This window comes from Ceratotherium simum, chromosome 6, assembly GCF_057802395.1.
Source record: "Ceratotherium simum simum isolate JZ-2026a chromosome 6, ASM5780239v1, whole genome shotgun sequence".
Taxonomy (NCBI): Eukaryota; Metazoa; Chordata; class Mammalia; order Perissodactyla; family Rhinocerotidae; genus Ceratotherium; species Ceratotherium simum.
This window is the reverse complement of record NC_141905.1, coordinates 79711936-79735974: the sequence shown is the minus strand read 5'-3', so window position 1 is coordinate 79735974 and position 24039 is coordinate 79711936. Positions and strand designations below refer to the sequence as shown.

The window sequence follows — 24039 nt, the reverse complement described above, 5'->3', positions numbered from 1 at the left end:
ACAGGTATTTTTTTTTTTGAATTATATCTTGCTACTCTGGTTAAATTGGGAATCTGTGTGTGGAAGGTTTACTCTTCGGTGAAAAATAGAAGGGAAAGTATCATGATCAAAGTTTAGTGATAGTTTTGTTGTTTTCTATCTGATCTGCCTTTTCCACTTAATGATCTGGAGTTGTATTTTGCCTTGGCTAAGTTGATCTTTTGTCTTACTGGGCTTATGGACATGGAGGAGGAAAAAAAGTCAAAATTAAAGATGACCAATGTGCTTTTCTTTTCTTGAAGTGTGTTGGGAAATACTTTGAGGACCTTCTGTTGATATTTTTCTAGCCTGGAATTTCATGGGGGCCACCTGATGGCATGGTTAGTAGCTGCTGCCTCTAAATCTCCCGCAGCACTGAGCTCAGGATTCTGTTCCTTTGCCACTGCACAGAGCCTGAGAGCCAAAGCAAAGCCAAGGCAGGAGCATATTGGGAGTCTCTAAATGTTTTATCTTGCCTTTAAGCTTATGTTTTAGCTGGAGAAGGAAAATTACAAAGATGGTAAATACCCAAACACCTTCCCTGATTTCAAATAAAAGAAAAATAATTCTGGTAGGGACAATAAAACATGCGAGACTAGCAGTTGAAAATGAAGGAGACTTTAAATTTCACTTTGTCCACAAAAACTACTACAAGTGAACCACGTGCCTTTGTTGTAAGTCCTAAACAGTTAACTGCCACATGAATCTAACGAAATTGTCAGGTTATAGTAATTACATCAGTAATTTGATCTGCTGTCATTTGAATGGAGCCATGTGTGGAAAGTCAGTTACTTCCCTCTGTGGGGCTGACCCTTTTACATTCCTGTAAGCTGAAGACTAATAGAGCTCATTAAGCTTTATGAGAAAAGAGCTTTTATCACCTCGTCAAGTCAGGCAACATATTTCCACTATATTCCTAATTTCGTGTGGCTCTGTAGTTGCTGATGTGCACTCCCCTGCTAGGTTTACATCAGACCTCTTCCCTTACAGACATTTTTATTGACATTTCTAAGTCTGAGTTACATTTTGTGTGGCACCACCTGCAGATGTCTTCAATTAAATATAGGTAAATAAAAGGGATTATATGTCAGAGGCTAAAAGATTCTTGAAATTCTCTTCTGAGTCAAAGTTTGCCAACCAATCCAGTAGGGTGCAATCTCATCGTCATTTTGGAGGTAGGGAGTGACAGGAGAGGCATTTGTAAGAAATGTGGGAATGTAGGTTACTTAGGTTTCTCTTCAGATATGTCCTTCTATTCCTTCATTTCAGATCAGTTAAAATCTTCTTCATTAACTGTTGTCGTAGTAACTTATCGAGAAGTTAGCACTTGTAGTGTGTGGGTCCTATGCTAAGCTCTTGGCTTACATTATTTTAATTCTCACAGAATATCTGTGAGGTAGATATTCCCAGTTTTCTTAAGAAAATTGAGCCTAGAGAGGTGGATTAGTTGAGCTCAGTATTATAGCTACTAGTGTGTGACAACAATATGCTGTAAGATTCTTACATTACCTGAAGTGATAATACTATTTGAAGGAAGACAGTGATAAGTTTGAGGTGTATTTTGTAAACCCAGAGCACAGTTTCTCAACCTTGGCACTACTGATATTTGGGGTCAGATAAATCTTTTTTGTGGATGTTATCCTGTGAATTTTGTGATGGTTAGCAACATCTCTGGCCTTTCCAGTAGATGCCGGTAGCACTCTCCCCCTTGAGTTCAAACAGAATGTCTCCAGACCGTGCCAAATATTTGTAGGGGGTAAAATGGCTTTCTATTGAAAACTGCTGCCCTAGAGCAGCCTTAAAAAAAAAAAAGAACAAAGAGATAAGAGTTAATAATCCAGTAGTGAAGACAATAGCAATGATAACACATTTTCAGTCTCACAAAAGGCAGGAAAAAGAAGGAAAGGTGAATAGAGAACAAGTGAGACAAATAGAAACAAAATAGCAAGATGGTCCACCTAAATCCAACCATATTGATTATCACGTTAAATATAAATGATCTAAACCAAAACTCTGCTGTATGGAAATGTTCTACATCTGTGCTGTCCAGAACACTTGTGTAGCCAATGGTCATACATAGCTACTGAGCTCTTTAGGAACTGAATTTTCAATGTTTTTTATTTTAGTTAACTTATGTAGCCGCATGTGGCCAGTGGCTATCCTATTGGATGGTACAGGTCTAAATGCCCCAATTAAAAGTCAGAGATTGTCAGACTAGATAAAAGAAAAAAAGCAAGATCCACCTTAAATATAAAGACATGGATAGGTTAAAAGTAAAAGACCCGGGGCCGGCCTGGTGGTGTAGTGGTTAAGTTTGTGCACTCCACTTCAGTGGCCAGAGGTTCGCAGTTTGGATTCTGGGCACGGACCTACATATTGCTCATGGAGCCATGCTGTGGTGGTGTCCCACATACAAAATAGAGGAAGATTGGCACGGATGTTAGCTCAGCGACAATCTTCCTCACCAAAAAAAAGTAAAAGGCCAGAGTAAGACATACCATGTAAATACTAATCAGAAGAAAGTTGGAGTGGCTGTATTCATATCTAACAAAATAGACCGGGCAAACAATATTACCAGAAGGAAAGAGAGACGTTTCATAAAGATGAAATAGTTTGCATAGGAAGACACAGTAATCCGAAATGTGATACACTTAATAACGGAGCCTCAAGATACATAAAGTAAAAACTAATGGAACTGAAGGAGAAATAGTCAAATTCACAGTTATAGTTGGAGACTTTAGGACTACTTTCTCTGTAATTGATAGAAAAATTAGACAAAATTAGAAGAGATATGGATTTGAACGATACTATCACACAATTTTGCTTAGTTGGCATCTACTGAACACTACACCCAACGACAACAAAATACACGTTTTTTTCAAGTGCACCAAGACAGATCATATGCTGTACCGTTACACAAATCTCAATAAGTTGAAAAGGATTGAAATCATCTCTGCTCAAAATGGAATTAAATTAGCATCAATAACAAAAAGAACTCTTATAGCTCAATAATAATGTCAACCTAGTTAAAAAGTGGATAAAAGACTTGAATTACGTATTTCACCAGAGAAGACATACAGATGGCTAATAAGCACATGAAAGATGCGCGTCATCAGAAAGGGAAATACAAATTAAAACCACAATAAGATACCATCATAAACCCATTAGAATGGCTATAATCAAAAGACAATACCAGGGGTTGGTGAGATGTGGAGAAATTGGACCCCTCATACTTTGCTGGTGGGAATATAAAATGGTGTAGCCACAGTTTGGCAGTTCCTCAAAATATTAAAGATAGAGTTACTATATGACCCAGAAATTCCACTTTTAGTTCCAGGGCCGGCCCCATGGCTTAGCAGTTAAGTGCGTGCGCTCCGCTGCTGGCGGCCCAGGTTCCGATCCCGGGCACGCACCGACGTACCACTTCTCCAGCCATGCTGAGGCTGTGTCCCACGTACAGCAACTAGAAGGATGTGCATCTATGACACACAACTATCTGCTGGGGCATTGGGGGGAAAAACAATGTATGAAAAAAAAAAAAAAAGGAATATACCCAAGTGAAATGAAAACATACGTCCAAACAAAGACTTGTATGTGAATGCTCATAGTAGCATTATTCATAACGGCCAAAAGCTGGAAACAATTCAGATGTCCATCAACTGGTGAATGGATAAGCAAAATGTAGTATTTTCATACAGTGTAATACTATACAGCGATAAAAGGAACAAACTGTGATACATACTGCCCATGGATGAACGTTAAAAACATTATGCTAGGTCAGAGAAGCCGGACACAGGAGACGACATAGTGTGTGTTTCCGTTTGTGTGAATTATCCGAAAAAGGAAATCTGCAGAGCCAGAGAGCAGATCAGTGGTTGCCTGGGATAAGAGGTAGGAGTGGAGAACTGACTGCAGATGGGCTTGTGGGAATTTTGGGGGGTGATAGAAATGTTCCCAAATTGGATTGTGGTGATCACGGTTTCACAATGATATGAATTTGCTGAAAATCACAGAATTCTACGCTTAAAATGGGTGAATTTTATCATATGTTAAGTACACCTTAATAAAGCTATTAAAAAAAAAGCATTTATCATTTCTTAATCCTTTAATTTCCCAAAATGCTATGGAAAAGATCTGACTCAGCTTGGCATCTTGCTTCAGTACTACGTCCCTAATTGTGATATAAGTGTTTGCACAGTTTTAGTATTCACCAAAATAATATTGTGTTATTGAAATAGGTGTGCTTTAATTAATATTTAAATAGTAACTGTTTAGTTAATACTCAATATTAAATGATGTTCGCGGGCTGGCCCTGTGGCTTAGCGGTTAAGTGCGTGCGCTCCGCTGCTGGCGGCCCGGGTTCGGATCCCGGGCGCACTGACGCACCACTTCTCGGGCCATGCTGAGGCCGTGTCCCACATGCAGCAACTAGAAGGATGTGCAGCTATGATATACAACTATCTACTGGGGCTTTGGGGGGAAAAAAATAAATAAAGAAAATCTTAAAAAAAATAAAAAATACAAAAATAAATAAATGATGTTTGCCCTTAGTATTTTTTGGTAGCTTGTAAAACAATCTTTCCAAGCTTTCTTGGGGGAGTTGGGAACTACTTGCTTCTCACTTGAAGCTCTGTGATAGACTGGGATAATATGTGGATATTTGGTTGTGTGTGTGTGTGTGTGTTTGTATGTGCACTGATTTCAAGCTCAGGTAGCAGGAATGAGGATCTACCCTAGTCACTGGCTTTATAGTCACTGGTAGCATTCATTTTGCTGTCAGGAAAAAAAGGACCATGAAAACCTAACCATTTCTTCAGTCTGTCAGCATATGAAATATCATTGCTTGGCGTGGCTCTGGTAGGTATCAAGATTTTTCCAAAGGTCAGAATTTGGAAGAGAGAATGACTGTTACCCAAACTGGGTCTTGTAGAAATGAAAGGAGCTTGCAGAGATAGCAGTGGAGGGTGAGGTAGGCAGAAAGTTGAGTTGCTAAACTTGGGAAGGGAGGTCAAACAATTTTTTTTTGTGTGTGTGAGGAGATCAGCTCTGTGCTAACATCTGCCAATCCTCCTCTTTTTTTGCTGAGGAAGACTGGCCCTGGGCTAACATCCTTGCCCATCCTCCTCCACTTTACATGGGATGTGGCCACAGCATGGCTTAACAAGTGGTGCGTCAGAGCGTGCCCGGGTTCCGAACCGGCAAACCCTGGGCCACCGCAGCGGAGCGTGCGCACCCAACCACTTGCGCCACCGGGCGGGCCGCGAGATCAACCAATTTTACTGAATAAGGAGGACACTGAGAATCAGACATCTGGAGAGCTGGCCTGAATTGGAGCACTGTGAGATAAGGCTAGGAAGAGGTTGAGCTGGTGAGTTGGGGGAAGCTTTTACCGGCTCTCTGGTATAACTCTTGGGAGGAACAGCTGTGTTTAAAGGGCCAGGGCATACAGAGGTAACTAAAGGGGGGCTAGATCCCCTCAGAGAATGGTTGTCATTCTGCTACTGGTACTAAATAACCAGAAATGGAAAACTAGGCAGTGGCTTGATCCACTGGGGAAAAATGGGAATAGAAGTGAAGGTTGTTGTTTTTCTAGTTATGTGGATTGGGAAATAGTCATGTGGTTTTCAGGCTGAGCCCCATTCTGTAGAGTCACAGGTTAAGTAGGCAAGGTAGTGCTGGTCAGAGGCACCAGTTAGAATCTGGAGCCAAGTCCCCCAAGTCATTGGGATTGTCATTTGATTGTTCTCCCCTTCATTTGGGTCTGAGGGCCGTTGGGCAGTTCTGGTTGGGATGGAACTGCTGACAAAAAACCAGTTGAACTGAAGGCATTATTCCTTGCCCTCAATTCACTTCAATAATACTTGAACGTCTTTTATGTGGTAGTCAGAATAGCATTCCCCAGGCTCACAGAGGCACTCAGTAAATGTTGGCTGAGTTGATGAATGAACTTAACTTCCAATTAGTTTCTGGATATCACATAATAGTTGAGCCACTGTAAGTTGAAAACCATATATTTCATAGTGAAATTATATCAACTGGAAGTCTTTTCCTGGAAACCGATCTCATATGATAAAAGGATCAAAATTGAGAATAAAAGAAAGCACACTAGAACAGAAAACCAAACATTAAATAGAAAAATGCCATAAATTTCCTTATTAAAAGTTTTTTTTTTGCATGGAGCTTGGATTAGTTTAGGCATCTTAAAATCTAAGTCCATTCAAGATATCTTTTTGGCAAGTCAGTCTTCCTTTAGCAAGTAGTGGTATTCAGCATTACTCCAAGGATCTTTCATTTGTGTTCAAAGTTAGAGTCATCTGCCTTGACAGTTTTCATTACCCATTAGATGTGCATGAATGTTTCAGAGAATGTTTGAATGGTAAATCCTGGGGTGGATTAGTTTCCCTGGGGATGTCAATCTTGTTTGATGTTGGCAGTCATTGAGTTCTAAATAAAAATACCAGTTTGGGGTGTCACTGTGGGATGTTTTCCCCCCATAAGAAAGATTGGAAAAGCAGGAGTCTCAAATTGAACTGACATAACTAAGGGCCCACATTAGGACAGTAATTCTTGATTCTAAGGTGTTGTAGTGCTCAATAAATACTGTCTGCTCTGTAGAATTGAGAAGTTTGGGATTCTGTAACTTTTCCTTATGTGCATTTAGATAGTGCCTCACTAACAGTTGTTTTGTTGGATAATTAGGATTTAAAATATAAGGAAATGTCAAAGTAAAGTAAACAGATTAACATCTTAATTTTTATCTATTTGTTCTGCATTAAAAACGCAGAAATAGTGCCAGCCCCGTGGCTTAGCGGTTAAGTGCGCGCGCTCTGCTGCTGGTGGCCTGGGTTCGGATCCCGGGCGCGCACCGACGCACCGCTTCTCGGGCCATGCTGAGGCCGCGTCCCACGTACAGCAACTAGAAGGATGTGCATCTGTGACATACAACTATCTACTGGGGCTTTGGGGGAAAAAAATAAATAAAAATAAAATAAAAACGCAGAAATAAATTCCTTTCTTATTCCTGTCACATTTATTAAAAACATTTACTGTAAATCTTTCCTCCCTCATGCCTTGTAAAGTTCAAATTTTTGTCATTACAGTGCTTCTAGTTTTAAGTTGTAAATGTCAGGGTAAACTTTTTGCTTCCTTTGAAGCATTTCAGTTCCTAAGAATTAAGTCATTGAGAAGTACATTTCTTGATTTGTCCTTTGGTTCAGAAGATTGCTGAAGTCTCTTAATTCATTCGGTTAATATATTGTGATTGTGTTTTAGCATGGTACCACAGAAGCAATGTCCAGTGAGAAAAACACTGAACTGAAAGTTGAGAATTCCAGGTTTTGGTCCTTCTTAGCATTCCCCTAAATTGGCTTTGTGATCTTGGGCAAGTCCCTTAATCACCCTGACCCTCACTTCCTCACTTAAAGTAAGTAAGAATATCTCAGATCAAGATGTCCCTCAAAACTGAGTGAACTTAGCCAACATTGAAACATATTTTATAGCTTCTTTTAGCTTCTTTTCAGACTCAGAGATTATAAACCAGGCAAATAAAATATACTTCCCCCAACTTACAACTTGCTGTAGTTCCTCAAAGTTATGTCTTTTACTATGCTTTTTTATGTTCTGGAACAAGCTGACACTTTACTTAGAACAATTCTACTCACCTTTTTCTATGAAAACAAGTCTTATCCTATTACCTTACATATACAAATGTATTCTCTCTTATTTTTGCTCTTAATATGGTCTCAACCATTGATATTAATTATCTCCTTTGATAAAATAATAACTTCTGTTTCATAGAGAGAATTTAGGAGGTAGGTAATTGAGAACTACCTATCATATATAAGCATTTTAGCAGACTGAGAAAATGCATTAATATAAACATCACAACTTTCTTAAACATCCCTTTTACACCTTCTCAGAGTGGCAAAGATGAACATATTTGTTGACGTGACCCAAAGATATAGCCCTTCTGTAGCATATATAAATAAGAAGGAAAAGTATATAAACTTAAAATTATACTCATTGTTTTAGTGTTCATTCTTACTTAGAAACTACCTAGGTATCCAAAGGTTATTCATTAAATTTGTTGATTTACATTATTCCACATTTTAAGATTATATGAGAATCCTGGAAATTATGTTTAAGCCAACACAAAACATAATAATATGTAAAAATGTAGTTGCTCAACATTACTAATCATTAGGGAAATGCAAATCAAAACCATAATGAGATATCACCTTCATATCCGTTAGGATGACTATTATCAAAAAAACAGAAAAAAATAAATGTGGACGTGGATGTAGAGAAATTGGAATCCTTGTGCATTGCTGGTGGGCATGTAAAATAGTGCGTCCTCTATGGAGAACAGTATGGCGGTTCTCTTAAATTTATGTTGGTTCTGTTTTAATTTAAAAAATTAAAAATAGAATTACCATGTGATCTAGCAATTCCCCTCTTCTGGGTATAGACACAAAAGAATTGAAGGTAGGGACTCAAACAGATATTGTACACCAATGTTCAAAGAAGCATTATTCACGATAGCCTAAATGTAGAAGCAACCCAAGTGTTTATGGACAGATGAATGGATAAACAAAATGCAGTTTGTACATACAATGGAATATTATTCAGCCTTAAAAAGGAAAGAAATTCTGACACATGCTATAGCATGGATGAACCTTGAGGACATTATGCTAAGTGAAATAAGCCAGTCACAAAAGGGCAAATACTGTATGAAGTACCTAGAGTAGTCAAATTCATAGAGATGGATAGTCTAGTGGTGTGCTAGGGGCTGGGAGAAGGAGATAATGGAGAGTTACTGTTTAATGGATACAGAGTTACAGTGTGAGATGATGAAAAAGTTCTGGAGATGGATAATGGTGATGGTTGCACAACAGTGTAAAGGTACTTAATGCCTCTGAGTTGTACACTCAACAGTGGTTAAAATGGTAAATTTTATGTTGTGTATATTTTACCACAATTTAAAAAATATTTTAAAATGTCAGAATTATAATTCAATTTGGTTGAATACAAATTTACATTTTTCAAAACCTTAAGCATTATGTAGAAATAATGTTAACTTTTTTGATTAGTAAACTAATGAGTAGTTTTGAAAGTTTAAACTATTCTCTTCGTTAGAAAACAAACTCATATATTATTTTTAAAATCCACTCGTGTTATACTTAATACTAATAAATCTGAGAAAAGACATAACTTTTTTTCTTTCTTAAAATTATTAAGCCAGTTTGATTTATCTTTAAAACGTTTCTGAGCTAGTGATTTCTGTAAGGACTTGATTTATTTTCTGTGAATTTGGAGATTATTTGATCTATGTAAATACTTATCTCTGTAAATCAGTTTTACAGAACTCCTGTAATTAAGAGATGTAATAGTGTGATTTATTAATACCCTCTGAAGGAAAATATTTCACATAGCAACAAGAGGTAAAGAACTTTTCTGAATTATAGATTCACAAACATGTAGAGAGCTCTTGGCTTCAGTTCTGCGACTTCAGTTACAGATCAAAAGTAAACACAGAAACTCATTGGTTCAGATCTCAAAGAGCTGTTCTCCTTAATTGATTGAACTCACAAAAAAACAAACAAAAAGGAACAAACCAGGTTCTCTGTCTTCTCTCCTCCAACAGGTCATAGATCTCCATCGTCTGTCTGTCAGAGACCATAAACCAAATCCAACCATTGCTGCCACTAATGGAGATAACTTAACTGGTCGTAAGAGAACCAGTTATTTGTTACACTGGACAGAAATCTCTCAGTTAACCTCTGCCCCAACCAAATTGTAAAATAACCCAGTCCGTACAAAATCAAGCCCAGAACTGCACTCAAAGAACACCCAGTAATTATTTGTCCTTTGTCAAATTTCAGATACTATCTATTCTATTTAACACTTACTAGTAATTCTTCAATCTTGGTTTTTAAAACTTTTTTGATTAAACATTAATGCATGTTTATTAAAAAATATGGAAAATCGAGAAAAGAATAAGAAAAAATCACTCCTAAACTCTTTACTGATAATGTTAGATGGTTTTTTCCCATCTTTACAAGTTTATGTATATGTGTACATATCTCTATATATACAGAGAGAAATTTTTCATGTGACTGAGATCATACATCCCATTTTATATTGGTGTTTTTACTTAACTTGGAGAAATGTTTGTAATGTTATTAAAAAGTCTTGATAAAAATAGTTTTTTAATTACTACGTAATAGTTTCTCATATGAATGTACTATAATTAGCTTATTTTATTTTACAATTTTGTTTAATTTGTTTTTTTCTCCCAAATTTGGAAGTGAAGTTGTCATGCTATCAATGTCATGGCTTTATTTAATATGAGCTGATTAAATTTTTTTCTTTTGAGGAAGATCAGCCCTGAGCTAACATCCATGCTAATCCTCCTCTTTTTGCTGAGGAAGACCGGCTCTGAGCTAACATCCATTGCCAATCCTCCTCCTTTTTCTTTTCCCCAAAGCCCCAGTAGATAGCTGTATGTCATAGTTGCACATCTTTCTAGTTGCTGTATGTGGGACGCAGCCTCAGCATGGCCAGAGAAGCAGTACGTTGGTGCGCACCCGGGATCCGAACTCGGGCTGCCAGTAGCGGAGTGCGTGCACTTAACCGCTAAGCCACGGGCAGGCCCCTGATTAAAATTTTTAAGTCAGACACTACTTACTGTTGTTTATTAAGATTCTCAGCAGAAAGTGAGGCAGATGGTATAATTTGTTCCTCTCTAATGATGAGATAATCTTCGTCAACTCAGAGATCCTGATGAAATTGAGGCACTTAGATGTTGACCCAGCATGAAGTACTATATAGCAACTTGAGAGAATTGTGTGAATAGGAACATCGAATGAATTCTTCCTAATCTTAAAGCTGTAAAAATTGTCATTTATATTACTTAGTAAAGTTAGAAAATGTTGCTTAAAATAGAGTAACAGAAAATATTATTTTTTACATGTACTTTTTTTTCTCTTATTAGGATTATTTAAACTTAATTGTCTTTGAATTGAAATATAGGTGGTATTGGAAGTAATCACGTTAGAATAAGCCTGCATAGACTAAAAATTTTGGTGCAATCTTGTTACAGAGTTAGCATTATTTAATTTATAAATATATATAACTAAGATAATTGAAAGTTTTGAAGGCTATGATCAATAAATTTGGCGTCTGTAATATAAAATGGGCTGTAAAATGTTGATATATCAAATCAGAGTACTCGCAATTTTTGTTACTGTCAGAATCAGCAAGGAAAAAAGTAACCTTGAAATATAAAATATTTCTTGTTGGTGGAGATTACAGTGAATATTGGTAGCTAACCCCATCAGGTGATGTTCCCAGCCTAGTTCAGGGTGATAGCTGTCTTTTCAGGAGGGGGGATTTTGCAGGGGAACAGAGACTCATTGAATATCATACCTTGTGGTAAGAACCATTCTTTTACCACCAGAAGAGCTGCCTTAGTGTTGTCTCAGTGAATGGAAGTGCATGGTTATGGGGATATTCTCCTTTTCATGGACATTTAGAGGATTCTGATTAGAGCAAAATGGACTGTTCTTTGGTAGAACTACTGTTCAACCACATGTTTCCTCAGAATTGGCCCTTAAAGTATTTTTTGTGTGTGTGTGTGAGGAAGATCAGCCCTGAGCTAACATCCATGCTAATCCTCCTCTTTTTGCTGAGGAAGACCGGCTCTGAGCTAACATCTATTGCCAATCCTCCTCCTTCCCCCCACCCCGCCCCAAAGCCCCAGTAGATAGTTGTACGTCATAGTTGCACGTCCTTCTAGTTGCTGTATGTGGGACGCGGCCTCAGCATGGCCGGAGAATCGGTGCCTCGGTGCACGCCCAGGATCTGAACCCCGGGCCGCCAGTAGCGGAGCGTGTGCACTTAACCGCTAAGCCACGGGGCTGGCCCAGGCCCTTAAAGTATTTTAATTTCACATACTTTGGACATTAACTATAAACAGGGTTGGAGTCTTTTTCTAGATAGATTATCTTATATCTACCGTACAATATAGCTGTGAACCAGAAAATGTGTTAATTTGATGACCATCTTTAGTGTACTAATTGTCCACCAGAAAATTAGGAATTGGTTGCATTTGATTTTTAAATGACTTATGCAAAACTATGTGATATATTAACCATGAGTATTGCTATTTGCATTTTCCAAATTAAATTTATTTTCTTTTTCATAATTATAGACTATATTATTTCAAATTTTCAAATTTAGTTTTCAGATTTTTTTTAAGAAATCATGTAAATTTTGATGCATAGTGGGCTTAGCACACTTTTGGGTTTCCATTTTTGAAATGAATCTGAACTTTAGTGCAATGTTTCATGAATTGTTAACAAAAGACAAAACAATTAGGGGGATGTTATTTTAAAACAATGGAGACTTTAATCAGGTGCTTAAAATGATCACCTTTGGGGGCCTCCATAAACTATTGCTTAAAAAACATTCAGGACACTGGTTGTCTAATCGTAGATTTTTGTGTGAACACGTGACTCGGGAGAGACGCTTTTGGATGCCTTGGAAGGGAGGAGAACACAGGTTCTGCTCTCTTAAAGCCCCTGAAGACTTTCCCTGTTCCTGTCTTTGAACCCTCTGGTTAAGTCCCCCAAGTACTCCCCCTGGTGCCTGGCGTATGACTGCCCCTTTACCTCTTCCTTTGAGTCTTAACAATGTTTGTTTTAAGCATAACTGAGGTACATGGAGGCAGGTGGGTCAGAAGACAGGTGTACTTTATCAGAGTAAATATACACCCATTTTGGGAGCAATTTGGCAGGAAGCCGAAATTGGCCTGTTAATATTGATGTCGTTGTACATAGTGCCTTTGGTATTGTACTGCATAGCTCATTAATCACAGAAGCCATGCCGTCCTTCCTCAACATTTAAGACGTTTCTTTCTTTTGTATAGCTAGCGGTGAGCTTTATTATATTTTTCCTGTTATTAGCAAAATCCTTGAAATTGAAGAACTTCTGAAAAATAACTTTACTTATTAATTCTTTCCCATATCCAAAACTGCAAAGTGCAGGCATGAGAAAGATAAACTATTAAATGTTGCTAATCACATCACTCACTTATTTATGAGGAAATTAAAGCTAGCAGGTATTAATTTAAATAACTTTGCTATTAAATGAGCTACTGATGTAGTTTCATAGACATAATCTTTTAGGAAAGTGCCATTCAGATCCCTGAAAACAAAAACAAAAACTGACCCAAATTTGCTCGCAATCTGCAAAGTGCTTTTGTTTGTACATCATCATTTGTTTCTCACAACTGCCTACGAGGGTGAGTAGTAATATGATTCCTGTTTTAAAAATGCAGAAACTGATACTTTTAAAAGAGGTTAAATTATTGTTTTGCTAAGGTGAAATAGCCAGCAAGTGTACAGTGGAGTTAGAGCTCAAATCCAGATATTTTGATTCCAAATTCTGGACTCAAGTCACTATAAGCTGCTCCCTTTCTCTTTGCAGCTTACAGTTTATAGACTCTTCCTCTACATTACAAATACATTTGTATGAGTGGTTTTCAAAAGTGTGGTACTACAACCCGTGGTGGTCTCTGAGGCCTTTTCAGGGGATCCTCAAGGTAAAAATTATTTTATTAGCCTTTTTCAATTGCATTCTCTTATGAGTATATGGGGATGTTTTCCAGAGGCTACATAATGGCAACAAATTAAATATAGAAGCAAATATGAGATTTCAGCTGTCCTCTGTTAAGCCAGATGTTAAAGAGATTTGCAAAAATATAAAACTGCTGTTTTTCTCACTAAATTTTTTTTAGTTTTTGAAAATATAGTTTTTTTTTTTAACAAAATTTGTTAACATGTAATGAGTTTGTTGTTGGGTTTTTTTTTTTTTTTGCTGAGGAAGATTTGCCCTGAGCTAACATCTGTTACTAGTCTTCCTCTTTTTTGCTGAGGAACAGTCACCCTGAACTAACATCTGTTGCCAATCTTCCTCTATTTTGTGTGTGAACCGCCGCCACAGCATGGCCACTGATAGAGTAGTGGTGTAGGTCTGTGCCCAGGAACCAAACCTGGGTTGCTGAAGCAGAGCGTGCTGAACTTAACCACTAGGCCACCGGGGCTGGCCTGAGTTTGTTGTTATTTTTAAGTGAATTACCTACTTTTAAACGTCTCAGTTTTAATATCTAATACAATAAATATCTATAGATATAGTCTAATAAGCAAAAACTCTTTGGGGTCTTCAATAACTTTTCTAAGCGCGAAGGGATTTTAAGACCAAGAAGTTTGAGAGCCGCTAATTTACACTGTGTCATTGAGGCAGCACCTTTGTTACTTTCCCTTTGCCAAATAGTGTATTTTCCTGCATAATCTGTAATTATATAACCTTCTGTGTTTGTAAGTGACAGTTAAAGAGTATTAACGATTAAAAGGCCTTAACTAAGTAAGAAGTTAAAGAAATGCAACAATCCCAAATATTGAACTAGCATTCTCAAGGCAGTAAATAGAGAGTAGTCAGTGACTTGGGGAGGCCTCTCTAATACTGGGGGCCTGAGCCCCTTGGAGAATTAAGCGAAGGGACTGTTCTAAGATGTGGCTCTTTCTGACTTAGTGGAGGTGAGGGTGACAAATCTATGTTAGCTGATATTTAAATATATAAATTTTCAATAAAGATAATTTCTGGTTGCTACTTATTTGCACATTTGTAATCAACAGGTGTCCAAATAATAGCATATTGAAGCATATGGCATGATAAAATTCAATGAGTCTAGGTTTCAAGGATGTTATTGAATGACTGGGGAGCCATACCAAGAGTTCTGCTGATTTCACAGATTTAATTATTGTTCTTTCTGTTTTTCTCTCCTATACTTTGTCCCTCAAACTCCTATATTCTTTCCATGTTTAAAGTGTTAAATAATTTGAATTAAGGGATTGTGTTTGAGGGAAAGAAATTCTACTGTGGCAGTTTTATGTTAGTTGGAAGGATAGATCTGATTCAACAGATGTGTGTGTGTGTATATAGACAAATATCAGGCATGTTAGTTAAATCAGTTCGGTTTATGGTATTGGAAACATGTAGACACTGAATTTTTTTGGTTCCAGCTGCAAGGAGAGCCAAGAGAATCAGTATCTCAGGTTCACCTCTAGCCCATTTTCCACAGTTGCCAGGTACCTGTTGAAAACTTGAAAGTATTGATTGACTTACTAACCAAATTGAGGACAACAGATCATTATTAACCAGTAGTGCTAAGACAACCAGATGTACTTTTAGGAAAATAGCTTCTTATCTGCCTTTACTTGGATCATCTTCCATTTTTGAAATCTGTTTTTTGAGATTAGATCAGTGAGGGCCCCACAAGCGAGAAAAGGAAATCATTTATGTTTTAATTGTCAGAAAACATGTTGGAAAGAAAAGGAGTACAGCAAAACAAGTTTTAAAAAAATTTTTTTTAAAAACCGTGCATTGAAATACCTTGTTTTTCATGTTGCTGTATTTACTGACTTGGATATACTATGGATATTCAAAAAGAGAGTTTATTTAAATGTATTTGGTTAGCTGATTTTCCTATAATACCGTAAAAATAACATTGAGCTAGGGGCTAGGAGGCCAGTTTGTGAGTCAGTTTATAACCCCATGGTTTTATGATCATTGTATTGCTTCACTGACTCCTGGATTTCAGGTTTCCTCATCTGTGATGTGTTGGGGATCAGAGTGGATAGTTATGTGGCTTATTCTTTTGTAAGTAATTATAAACCAGCCCATATCTATATATAAATATGCTATATTTCTATATATAAAATGCTTGGCACTATATATATGTGCACACTATATATAAATATGCTATGTATCTATATATAAAGTGCTTTGCAGAAGGGGAAGACCCCCAACTTTCACGTGAATTAAGAGATGGGAAGAATGCCTGTGGTAGGACAAATTGGTCGTGGCTGGACTCATGGGAGAACAAACCAGTGAAGTAAATGGAATTAGGTTATTAAATGGGAGGTCCAGGGAATGAGAGAAATGATGAAAATTGGAAACTGAGAAGGTAATTGCGGTTTGAAAAAATATTTAAAGCTGGTACAACTAGTAGGACTGATTTATATTTAGGGTTAACAAAATATATTGGTTATTTATTAAGAATATATTTACTGAGTTCATACTTTTTATGTCCTTGATAAATACATTTTTGAATGAATAAGTACACACATCACAGTTAATTTGTCCTAGAATGACGCACTAAACTGAAATCATGGAAGAACTTAGATTCATTTCAGAGTCATCCAATTAACTTTTGACTTGGAGGTTTTTTCTGACGTTTGACAGGCTCCGCGCCCTACCTATCATGACCTGACAGCTTTTCTCTGTCTGTGTCACTGCAGGGGTTGCTCTCCTGCACGATTATTTTTAAAGACAGGGAGCTTCGTTCTTATGAGCCAGGGCTTACATTTAAAAAATGGATTTCAGGAAGTTCAGTAATATATAGGAATTTGTTTATTTCTTATTACATAGTTGGAGCATTTCTGTTTCTCAAACAGGTGATTGGGCTTCAAGTCTATTAGCAATTTAGAGTATTGGTATCAAGTCAGATGTTGTAGTTATAACAGGTTAATATCGTTTCCTTTTTCCTTTTGGTTAATGCTTCTGTTTGTTTACCTATTCTTTTCTTCAAACTATATCTGTTTCTAGGGAAATAGTAATGACTTTTTTAAGAGCAATGCTATATGTGACAGTGAATGCTAAAACCAGGGTTTGACATAATTTATTATTGTAGTTGGTGGAAGCTGTTAAAAGTTTAAAGGTGTATTTATTGCCCAAACATTTTAACTACAGCAATAGAAGTTTTAGAAGTCACTGTTACTGCTAGCACCTTACTAAATCCTCTTGTTTGTTGTTATTGACCTTGGTCACCTTTTTTTACCCCTTCCTGTATTGTACTCTTTGGAAAGAAGTCACTCTGTGCAGCCCACACTTACATAGTAGGGAGTTATACTCTCCTGCTTTTAGGGCAGAGTATCTACATAAACTTTTTGGAATTCTTCTTCATGGGAGATTTGTCTCTTCTTCCTCATTTATTCAATCCTGTATATCAGTATGGACTCATAGATATTTATTTTATACTTTGGTTACAATCCAATACTCCTTTATTTTGTTGCTCAAATTGCTACAGCTTTGGTCATTGGGTGCTCTTTCAGTTTCCTGTTGCCCCTTTGGTGTGTGTTTGCTCCATCAATGTGTGTTTGTTTTTGGTGTTTGGTTTTCAAGTACTTCCTTACTTTTGGCACTTCAAGATGCTCTAGGATCGTCTTGTATATTTCTTGCCTCAGTCTTGGAATCAGCCATTTTTCCAAGCAGCCCTGGTTCCTTTTGTTACAGAAGGATATTAGCAGCCAAGATCTGGGTGTTATATGAGCTTCTTGCAACTAGGGTATCATTTCTTTTAGGCCCTCTCATCTGACAGAGCAAAGAAATATATGTGTGTATACTAACCCTTGTATTGTATGAACATATCTATAATATATATGTACCTTTAAATATTTCTGTGTATAACCATCTATGACTATATTAAGCTAAACATGAATTCTGACTCATGTCTCCAACTGTAATCCATTACCACATGGATCATTCTAGCCTCGTCCCCTTGCTTATCTGTAAATTTCCACTCCAACAGTGAGCAACCTGTTTCCCACCATCCGTCATCCATTTACTTAATCATTCAATTCCAGTATACATGTATATCAGTATCAGAATTGTAACCTGTAGTCCTCATGGGAAACAGCGTTATCAGGTAGAATACAATGCTTATGAGCAGATTTCCTTTTTCCTTCATGCTTATTGACCCCAAAAGTTACTTAAGTTAGCACCTTTCCCTCCCCAACCTCTTTCAGTAAGATTGTTTCATACATTTGTAATAGATTCTTTTGTCACCATCTGCATTCCTTCCTGGGATCCCTTAACCAAATGCTTTTCTTTTATTTTGCGTACATTAAGGTTTACTCTTTGTGTTGTAAAGTTCTTTGAGTTTTACCAAATGCAGAATGTCACATATCCGCTACTACAGTATTATCCAGAATAGTTTCACCCTGAAAGTCTCCTGTGCTTCATCTCTTCATCCTTCCCCGTTCCCCTCGCATTCTTGGCAACCACTGATCTCTTTACTGTCTCAATAGTTTTGCCTTTTACAGAATGTAATTGGAATCATACAGTATGTAGCATTTTCAGACTGGTTTCTTTTATTTAGCAATATGCATTTAAGGTTTCTCCATTTTGTGAGTGGCTTGATAGCTTATTTCTTTTTATTGATGAATAATATTCTATTGTATGGATGTATCACGGTTTGTTTATCACCTATTGAAGAATATCTTGGTTGCTTCCAGTTTGGAGCAATTTTGAATAAAACTATTATAAACATTTGCATGCAGGCCTTTGGGTTTTTGTGACCTAAATTTTCAAAACAACTGCATAAATGCCTAGGAGTGTGATTGCTGTTTTGTATGGTAAGACTATGTTTAACTTTGTAAAAGAAAACTCCCAAACTGTCCTCAGAAGTGTCCATACCATTTTACATTCCCACCATCATTGAATGAGAGTTCCTGTTGCTCTGCATCCTCACCAGCATTTGGTATTCAGGTTTTTGGATTTTGGCCATTTTAAAAGTTGTGCAATACTCTCATTGTTTTTTTAATTTTAATTTCGTAACAACAAATGATGTTGAGTATCTTTTCATATGCTTATTTGCCATCTGTACATCTTTTTTGGTGAGGTGTCTGCTCACATATTTTGCCTGGTTTTCAAATGAGTTGTTATCTTGTTGAATTTTAAGAGTTTTTGTATTTTTGAATACCAGTCCTTTATCAGGTATATGTTTTGCAAGATATTCTCAAGTGAGTGGCTTAACTTTTTATTCTCTAAACAGTGTCTTTCGCAGAGAAGAAGTTTCTAATATTACTGAAGTTCAGCTTATCAGTTATTTCTTTCATGGATTGTGCTTTTAGTGTTGTATCTAAAAACTCATAACCAAACCCAAGGTCACCTAGATTTTCTCCTATGTTATCTTTTAGAAGTTTTATAGTTTTGCATTTTACACTTAGGTATACGATACATTTTGAGTTAATTTTTTTCTAAAGATGTAAGGTCTGTGTCTAGATTTTGCTGTTTTTGCATTTGGATGTTCAATTGTCCATTTGTTGTAAAGGCTATCCTTTCTCTATTGAATTGTCTTTGCTTCTTTGTCAAAGGTCAGTTGACTGTATGTCGGTCTATTTCTGGGCTCTCTATTCTGTTCCATTGTTCTATTTGTCTGTTCTTCACCAATATCACACTGTCTTGATTATTGTACCTCTATGGTAGATCTTGACATTGGGTAGTGTCAGTCCTCCAACTTTGTTCTTCTATATTGTGTTGGCTTTTCTGGGTCTTTTGCCTTTCCATATAAACATTAGAATCAGTTTGTCAATATCCACAAAATAATGTGTTAGGATTTTGATTGGGATTGCGTTAAATCTGTAGACCCAACTTGGAAGAATGGACATCTTAGCAATATCGAGTCTTTCAGTCTATGAATGTGTAGAATTTTTCCATATATTTACATCATCTTTGATTTCTTTTGTCAGAGTTTTGTAGTTTTCTACGTATAGATTCTGTACATATTATACTTAGGTATATAATTTTTTTGGTGATTTTATAAAGGTATTGTGTTTTTAATTTCAAATTCCAGTCATTACTGGTATATAGGGAAACAGTTCACTTTCGTATTTTAACCTTGTATCCTGTGACCTTGCTATAATAGCTTATTAGTTCCATTTTTTGTTGTTGTTGATTCTTTGTGATTTTATATATAGTAAGTCATGTCATTTGTGAACAAAGAGAGTTTTATTTTTTTCCTTCCCAATCTGTATGTATACCTTTTATATCCTTTTCTTGTCTTATTACACTGGCTAGGATTTCTAGTATGGTGTTGAATAGGAATGTTGAGAGGATATCATTGCCTTCATCCCAATCTTAGGGGGAAAAGAATCCAGCTTCTTACCATTAAGTATAATGTCAGCTGTAGATTTTTTGTGTACATTCTTTATCAAGTTGATGAGGTTCCCTTCTATTTCTAGTTGAGAGTTTTTAGTCACGAATGGATGTTGGATTTTGTCAAATGCGTTTTCTGCATTAATTGATATGATCATATGATTTTTTCTTTTAGCCTGTTTTTATAGTGGGTTGCATTAATTGCTTTTCTTTTTTAAATTACTTTTCTAATGTTGAACCAGCCATGCATACCTGGAATTAATCTCGCTTTGTCATGGTGTATAATTCTTTTTATACATTGTTGGATTTGATTTGCTAACATTTTGGTAAGGATTTTTGCATTTATGTTTATGAGATATTGATCTGTAGATTTCCTATCTTGTAATGTCTTTTTCTGATTTTATATTAGCAAATCTGCCTTTTTTATTTTTCTTTATTCCCTTCTAGCTTTTTTTCCATACACATTCTCTGTAATTTTAACTGTGTGAAAATGATATATAAGTTTTGTTGCAAGTTTTGTATGACTTAATTTGTTAATCTCTAACATCCATTTGGTCTTTAGCAAAGCATTTTTTATGCTGCTTCATAGTTTTCATTATACAATTGTCATTACACAACAGTTATATTTAAAATCATGTTGGATCTTGAAATGAGAACTATCACTCAACTAACTAACTACAGAAAAACGATTGTACTCTGAAATCTCCATATTTCTGTGGGATTACAGTTACATTAAGGTAATGATAAGGAAATAACTTTATTTTCCTTTAGCTAATAGGGAGAAATGTCATAGCTCTGTGTATGTACATAGGAACTCTTACCTAGAAAAAATAATGGGATCACATGCCTTACCAGTGCAGGGTAGTCATAGTTCAAGGCCTAGCTGGCAGTGTGGGGACAGTTCTCTATTCTCACCCAGTCCCCTCCTTTTATGTTCTCCATCTTTCTCTCATTCACATTTCTTTCCCAACTTTTGTGTAGAATAGAAAAATATAGTTTAACAGTTATTATACTGTAAAATTGATATTTCCTACTGTCAAATTTTAAAATAAGTTGAAAAAAAAAATCTTGTTGATTTTCTTTTTCGTCCTTTTGTTTGGTCAGTGTTTCTATAAGTAAAAAGTTTTACAGGGTGTGACTACAGAAGATACTGGCAACCAAGAGGAAATTTTAGAACTTACTAATCTGAGTAAAATAAAAGTATAATAGGTTAATTATTAAGATTTTTAATATAAAGAGAAAAGTTACAAACTGTTCATGTTTGTGTGTCTACTTTTTCACAGGCAGAGAATCCCCCTAGTGGACCAGATTGTGGTTATGGCTCCTTTCACCAGCAGTATTGGCTTGATGGAAAGATCGTTGCTGTGGGAGTGATTGACATCCTTCCATACTGTGTATCATCTGTATATTTGTACTACGATCCTGATTATTCATTTCTGTCTTTGGGTGTCTACTCTGCACTCCGGTAAGATTGCTTTTGACAGTTGTAATGGGTCATATAAAACTTCAAATAATTCCATATTTGATAATGTTTCATCATATAACAGTAGAAATCCTGTTTGATAAAAATAGTAATTTTTTGCTATAGTAGTCTCTTATATATTGATATTTAGAAATACCACTTTTAGAACTGAAGCCAATGTCTGATGGTAATTCCCTAGCTTTTTAAGGTATCCATTCTAGTCTAGTGTATGGGAAGTCATTGTATTTGTGGGATGCTTTTGTTGTTTAGTTTATGCATTTATGTAAGCTCTGCAACAGAACCACTTAATGTTCCATAAATGTTATATTCTTTATAGATTTTTTCTTGTCATTGCTAATATATATATTTTTTCATAATTAATTAAAGGTTAAATGAATCTGGTATAAGTGACTTAAAGCAATGTGTGTCTGTTGGAAGAAATACAGTTATCTAAAATATATAGAATACGACTGGGGACAGTCCCTGACTGTCCGCTTGACTCTGTGACCCTCACCAAAAGATGATTTCTCTTTTATGTCCATGGCTGCAAATATTTGCAACACAGCACAAATATTTTTAGGTGCATTATCATAATGGTAAAAAGATTGGGGTCTTATTCCATGAAAATATTTGTTTCTATTTTTATTCCTATTTATTTGTGTGTAGATGTGGCAGAGGAGGGAAGGAAGATTGAGAATTATTTTTCTATTATTTGTCTGGAGCTTGAGTCTCCCTTTTTCTCCCTCTTTATCATTGTGTCATTTTTTTTTACTTTTCCCAGTCTTTTTGTCTGATGGTCACATTTTCACATCATGGTGAAATATATGCTTTGATATTATTTATTTTATTTATTGTATATATGCTTTCTTCTGACTTATAAAAGTAGAAGAGTTGATATTTTTCTTTAATCATCATTTGATTTTTTTTTTATCTGGTCCATAATTGATTTTTTTATGTGTTTCAATGGCCCACAATATAAAGAAGTTCTCTATCTTGGTATTTTCAACCTGACCTCTCTCTTCATGCCAAGTTATAACAAATTCACATTTATACAATGTTTACAACTGATCTTTGTAATAGTCTTTTATTTTTCTTACGTATTTTGCATTTTATGTAAACTAATTAAAATATTTATGACTCTTGATGATGTCACTGAAGTTGGGACTGATAAATTAAGTTAAAGCATTCACATTTTGTATCTTTTGAAGTGTATATTTATTTCAGAAAAGATACATTTTCTTTGTACCAAAATCGGTCAATACTTTGAAATTATTACCATTTTCTTTCTTGTTTTATTTTTATATCTATTACTTTACAATGTGTAGCTATGGATTTTTTTCTATACTTCTCAGATAAATATTGACTGATACTTATTCCTACATAATAAATCCTAGCCTGTGTATGAAATGTCATTACATGTCTCAATAAACTAAGAGAGAGTTTAGAAATTCTACTGTGTTTGAGATAGTAAATAATCAATTCCCAGGAAAATTAGAAAGAGTTCTACTTATTGCTTGGTATATCTTTGGAAAAATTCTAGAGTTGGAGAGCTGTGAGGAAGTAGCAGAGGAGGCTGAGAGCATGAAAGTTGTTGTCATTTGAGATTGGGGAGATGGGCACTGCATGGGAGTCTTGTCACTTCCTCTCAGTGCTCTTGAGAATACAAGTTGCTGAGTTTATAGAAGAAGAAAGGCAGCCAGGAGATTTACATTTCAAAGCAAAATTGAGGAGAGTAGGTTGCAAGTTGCCAATTCCATTATTGATTTTAATGTATTTTGGTGAAACCTGTTTGGGTTGTTTTTCCTCTATTTCTTATCAATATAGTTTTAATATTTTAATCTGTAATCACTGTAGATTTTTATGTAATCTAGTCTGCATATTTAAAAAATGTTTGAATTGGGGATCATGAGCATGGCATTTATTTACTTTTCTTTTTTAGCAAGGTGAATTTTAGAAATGTAATTAATTTGTTTAACAGATGTTTATTTGAGCACAGTCTGTGTCCTGGTACCATTCATAGAGATGAATAAGACAGACAGGGTTTCCAGCTTTGTGAAAGCAGACAGTAAATTAGAAAACTGACCACATAAGGTTGGATACTCCATTGCTCTGTGACTAAAATAAAATCATGATGGTAGACATAAGGCCCTTTTTATATAGGGTGGTCAGGAAAGACGTCTCTGAACAGGTGACATTTGAGGAGCTAAGAAAGAAGAAAAGGAGCCGGCTATGTAAAAATCTGAGGGTAGAAGTCCAGGTAAAGATGTCAGTCCAAGCACCCTGAGGTGGTCGGAATAAAGAGAAGGAAGGTCTTAGGATGTGAGGTAGGATGTAGACAGAGTTATGCAAGGAGGGCAGAGAGGCAGGTGGCGTTGGTGAGGGGAGGCAGATGAACAGGGCTTGTAGGTCATGGTAGGGAGGTTGGATTTTATCTTAAGTGTGATACCAACCCAGTGCGAGGGGGAAGGGTTTGGGGAGGTTACCTGATCTGATTAATATTGTAAAAGACTACTGAGACTGCTCTGTGGGGTTATGGAGGGGCAAGAGTGGAAACAGGAAAA

At 36.2% G+C, this 24039-nt stretch overlaps 1 protein-coding gene across 6 annotated transcripts in view; it reads left to right on the top strand.

The window, feature by feature from the left end:
- ATE1 (arginyltransferase 1) overlaps positions 1–24039 on the top strand; it is a 181783-nt gene that overhangs the window by 56790 nt on the left and 100954 nt on the right. For all 6 annotated transcript variants that reach the window (XM_004428140.3, XM_014785809.2, XM_014785808.2 and 3 more), the window contains one exon: positions 21300–21481. In XM_004428140.3, coding sequence (XP_004428197.1) covers positions 21300–21481 — 182 coding nt within the window. The remainder of the gene's footprint in view (positions 1–21299; positions 21482–24039) is intronic.